This window comes from Medicago sativa, chromosome 3 (genome assembly GCF_051527215.1).
Source record: "Medicago sativa cultivar Bolivia chromosome 3, Bolivia_mono, whole genome shotgun sequence".
Lineage (NCBI taxonomy): Eukaryota > Viridiplantae > Streptophyta > Magnoliopsida > Fabales > Fabaceae > Medicago > Medicago sativa.
The window spans coordinates 52,374,991-52,379,633 of record NC_140751.1 but is presented as its reverse complement, the minus strand read 5'-3'; the positions used below and the strand labels follow the sequence as shown (position 1 = coordinate 52,379,633).

At 37.7% G+C, this 4,643-nt stretch overlaps 1 protein-coding gene across 1 annotated transcript; it reads right to left on the bottom strand.

The window, feature by feature from the left end:
- Window positions 1-3,187: 3,187 nt before the first annotated feature.
- On the bottom strand, window positions 3,188-3,990 carry LOC146938205 (uncharacterized). Its single transcript, XM_085749599.1, has 2 exons — window positions 3,246-3,990; window positions 3,188-3,204 (listed from the first exon to the last, which is right to left on the bottom strand). Exons 1-2 carry the CDS (start codon window positions 3,988-3,990, stop codon window positions 3,188-3,190), a joined length of 762 nt encoding a protein of 253 aa, XP_085605725.1.
- Window positions 3,991-4,643: the final 653 nt, after the last annotated feature.

Genomic DNA, 4,643 nt, shown 5'->3' with positions numbered 1-4,643 from the left:
TACACCAACAATCTCCCACTAGCACTAGAGCCAATTAGGCATAAACCTAATGCCCATAGATCTAGTATGACCATCATGCTTCTGCTGGGCTAGAGCTTTAGTAAGTGGATCAGCAACATTCTCTAATGTTGGTACTTTGCATATTTTAACATCTCCTCTTTCGATAATCTCTCGAATGAGATGATAGCGCCTTTGTATGTGTTTGGATTTCTGGTGAGATCTAGGTTCTTTAGCTTGTGCGATTGCCCCATTGTTATCACATAGTAATTCAATGGGATCCACAATATTTGGAACTATTCCAAGATCAGAAATAAATTTCTTAATCCAAACAGCTTCCTTTGCGGCATTAGATGCAGCAATATACTCGGCTTCTGTTGTAGAATCAGCGACTGTTTCTTGCTTCGAACTCTTCCAGCTCACAGCACCGCCATTTAAGCAAAACACATATCCAGATTGCGATTTAAAATCATCATGATCTGTCTGAAAACTAGCATCAGTGTAACCGATTACAGAGAGCTCTTCTTGACCTCCATAGATCAAGAAAGTATCCTTAGTTCTTCTCAAGTACTTAAGGATATTCTTGACAGCAATCCAATGATCATTGCCAGGATTAGACTGGTATCTGCTCGTAGCACTTAATGCATACGAGACATCTGGTCGAGTACATATCATAGCATACATGATAGACCCAATTGCTGAAGCATATGGAATATCACGCATTCGATCCCTTTCTTCGTGAGTTGAAGGGGATTGATTCTTTGATAGATTTATACCTGACGACATAGGGATGAATCCTTTCTTGGAATCATGCATATTGAAACGTCTCAGGACTTTGTCTATATATGTACCCTGACTTAAGCCAAGCAATCTTTGTGATCTATCTCTATAGATCCTAATTCCTAATATATAGGAGGCTTCACCTAAGTCTTTCATAGAAAAGCATTTCCCTAACCAAGTTTTGATTCCTTGTAATGTAGGGATGTCATTTCCGATTAATAATATGTCATCCACATATAAAACCAGAAATGAGATTATGCTCCCACTAACCTTCTTGTAAACACAAGGCTCATCTTCATTTTTAATGAATCCATACTGTTGTACAGTTTCATCAAAACGAAGATTCCAACTTCTGGAAGCTTGCTTCAATCCGTAGATTGATCGCTGTAATTTACATACTTTCTTTAATGCTTTAGGATCGCCAAATCCTTCAGGTTGTGTCATGTACACATCCTCAAGAAGATTTCCATTAAGGAAAGCAGTTTTGACATCCATTTGCCAGATTTCATAATCATGGTATGCAGCGATAGCAAGTAAGATCCGAATGGATTTAATCATTGCAACTGGTGAAAAGGTTTCATCATAGTCTATACCATGAATTTGTTTGAAGCCTTTAGCAACCAATCGTGCTTTGTAGGTATTAACCTTTCCATCCATGTCGATTTTCTTTTTGAAAATCCACTTGCATCCTATAGGATTAATTCCTTCAGGTGCTTCAATCAAGTTCCAAACTTGATTTGTGTACATGGAATCCATTTCAGATTTCATGGCTTCAAGCCACTTCTCAGATTCAGGACCAGTAATGGCCTCTGTGTAAGTAACAGGCTCATCTTGGTCCATGATCAATACATCACCCTCTTTTGATATGAGATACCCATATCTCTCGGGTTCTTGATGTATCCTGTTAGACCTACGTGGTTCTTGTGTTACTGGAATAGGATTTTCTGTCACAACAGTTTGTGTATCCTGTTCCTGTTCCTCCATTGGTATGTCATCTCTTTGAGGGTCTTGAACTTCTTCAAGATCTACTTTGCTCCCACTGATTCTTTTGGAGACAAAATCCTTTTCAAGGAAGACTCCATTTCTGGCAACAACAATTGTTCCCTCAGAAGGTTTGTAAAAGTAGTATCCTCTAGTTTCTTTAGGATATCCCACAAAGAAACATTTGTCAGATCTTTGTTCAAGCTTAGTAGACATAAGTCGTTTTATATAAGCTTCACAACCCCAAATCTTTAAATGTCCCACATTGGGTTTTCGACCATTCCATATCTCATATGGTGTCTTTTCTACCGCTTTAGATGGAACTCGGTTAAGTGTATAAGCTGCAGTTAATAAGGCGTATCCCCATAAGGTGTTTGGAAGTTCAGCATGACTCATCATTGATCGGACCATGTCTAACAAGGTTCGATTTCTCCTTTCAGAAACACCATTCCATTGTGGCGTTCCAGGAGGTGTAAGTTGGGACAAGATCCCGCATTCTTTTAGATGATTGTCAAACTCTAAGCTCAAATACTCTCCACCTCGATCAGATCGAAGCATTTTGATTTTCTTGCCTAGTTGGTTTTCTACTTCATTTTGAAATTCCTTGAATAAAGTAAATGATTCAGATTTATGTTTCATTAGATACACATATCCAAATCTACTAAAGTCATCAGTGAATGTGATGAAGTAGTGAAAACCTCCTCTAGCAGTTATGTTTAGAGGTCCACACACATCAGTATGTATAAGACCTAAAAGATCACTAGCCCTTTCACCTTGGCCGGTAAATGGAGCCTTCGTCATCTTTCCTAACAAACAAGATCGACATGTTTCATATGATTCAAAATCAAAAGAGTCCAAAAATCCATCTTTATGGAGTTTGGAAATGCGATTCTCATTTATATGTCCTAAACGACAATGCCAAAGGTAAGTCGGATTTAACTCATTTGGTTTCATCCTTTTAGTATTAATGTTATAGATAGGCATATCAAGATCTAAGATATAAAGTCCATTACTCAATTTTGCATTAGCATAGAGAATATTATCCAAATAAACAGAACAACATTTGTCCTTTATTGTAAAATAAAAACCAGCCTTGTCCAAACAAGAAATTGAAATAATATTCCTGCTAATGGCAGGTACATAATAACAGTTTTGCAAATTAAGTAAAAGACCACTAGGTAAGGTCAATACATAAGTTCCTACAGCTAAAGCAGCAACCTTTGCTCCATTGCCAACTCTAAGATCGACCTCGCCTTTTGCCAATGCTCTACTCGTTCTCAGCCCCTGCACATCAGTACAAATATGAGAACCACATCCAGTATCTAATACCCATGATGTAGTAGTAGACATATTAATTTCTATAACAAAAATACCTGTAGAAGTGGATGGAACATTTCCATTCTTCTTGTCTTCCAGATACTTTGGGCAGTTACGCTTCCAATGCCCCTGCTTGTTGCAGTAGAAGCACTTGCCCTCCTTAGCCACACCTCCAGTAGGCTTCAAAGCTTTGGTTGATGGCTTGGCAACAGCTTTGCCTTTACCATTTCCTTTAAACTTATTAGGCTTCTTATTATGCTTTTTGAACTTGCCATTATTAACCATTAAAACGGCAGCAGCCTTTCCCTTTCCCTTCATATTTTTCTCAGCAGTTCTTAACATTGCTGCAAGCTGTGGAAGTGTTTTGTCCATGTAATTCATGAGGAAGTTCTGGACAAAACTGTTGAAGCTTTCAGGCAACGATTGCAAGACAAGATCAACAACAAGTTCCTGCTCAAGGACAAATCCCAATCGAGCTAGGTTCTCAGAATACCCAATCATCTTGAGTGCATGAGGTCCTACAGGACTTCCTTCTGACAGCTTGGTGGAGAAAAGGGACTTAGAGACATCAAACCTTTCATGCCTAGCTTGCTCTTCATAAAGAGTCCTTAGATGTCCGATCATATCGAACGCAGTCATCCCTTCATGCTGTTTCTGCAGCTCGGGAGTCATGGTAGCTAGCATGATGCAAGAGACTTCTACAAAATCATTGAGATGCTTGGTATGAGCATTTCTCAGAGTCGCAGAAGCTCCAGCAGGTGGTGCCTCAGGAATGGGTTCATCAAGCACATACAGCTTTTTCTCGTGGGTGAGGACAATCCTCATGTTACGGAACCAGTCTAAAAAGTTTGTTTCAGTCAATTTTTCTTTTTCAATGAGTGATCGCAAAATGTTGTTTGAAGCGTTATTGGCCATCTACAATTTTAAAATATACAAAATAAGTATCATGAAAATAACATATTTAATTTGGCCTTTAATTAAATACGCTCCCACTATTTTACTCAAATCAAATGACCTTCAAACATTTGACTCGGAAAATCCCGTTGGAAGATTTTCTAGTGGATTGAAATCCTTATTTTACCTTGCCTTAAGTCAACTGGGGCTGTACTTAAAACTTAGTTATTTAGGTAGGAACATTTCCAATTATATCATATACAACTTTCAAATCAATTTGGTGAATAACTCTTTATTCAAGTCTATCATATAGACATTACCAATTATAGCTTCTAATTTTATTCTAATCTTATTAAAATCAAATTAGTTAAGTTAAACCCAAAAGAATAACACTTGGGTAAATTGGATTACCGCACCGCAACTTACTAGTATAAAATATGCGCTTCACGGAGGCAAAACCCACATATTTGATATTAGTCTTGAAGGGTGTTAAACTTTTGGAAAGCATTAAACTTAATATTTAGAATTGAAGGATTTTTATAAAGTTTGATCTCATCTCACCACGGCTTATATATCATATATATTCGCACTCCAATCATAACATGCATAACAATTATACAATAATAAAATGACATGATTATGGCCATCCTAACGCTATGACTCTCTCAAGCCAA

Coding starts and splice junctions, on each gene's coding strand:
- LOC146938205 (XM_085749599.1), bottom strand. CDS start 3,990: ATGGCCAATAACGCTTCAAACAACATTTTGCGATCACTCATTGAAAAA.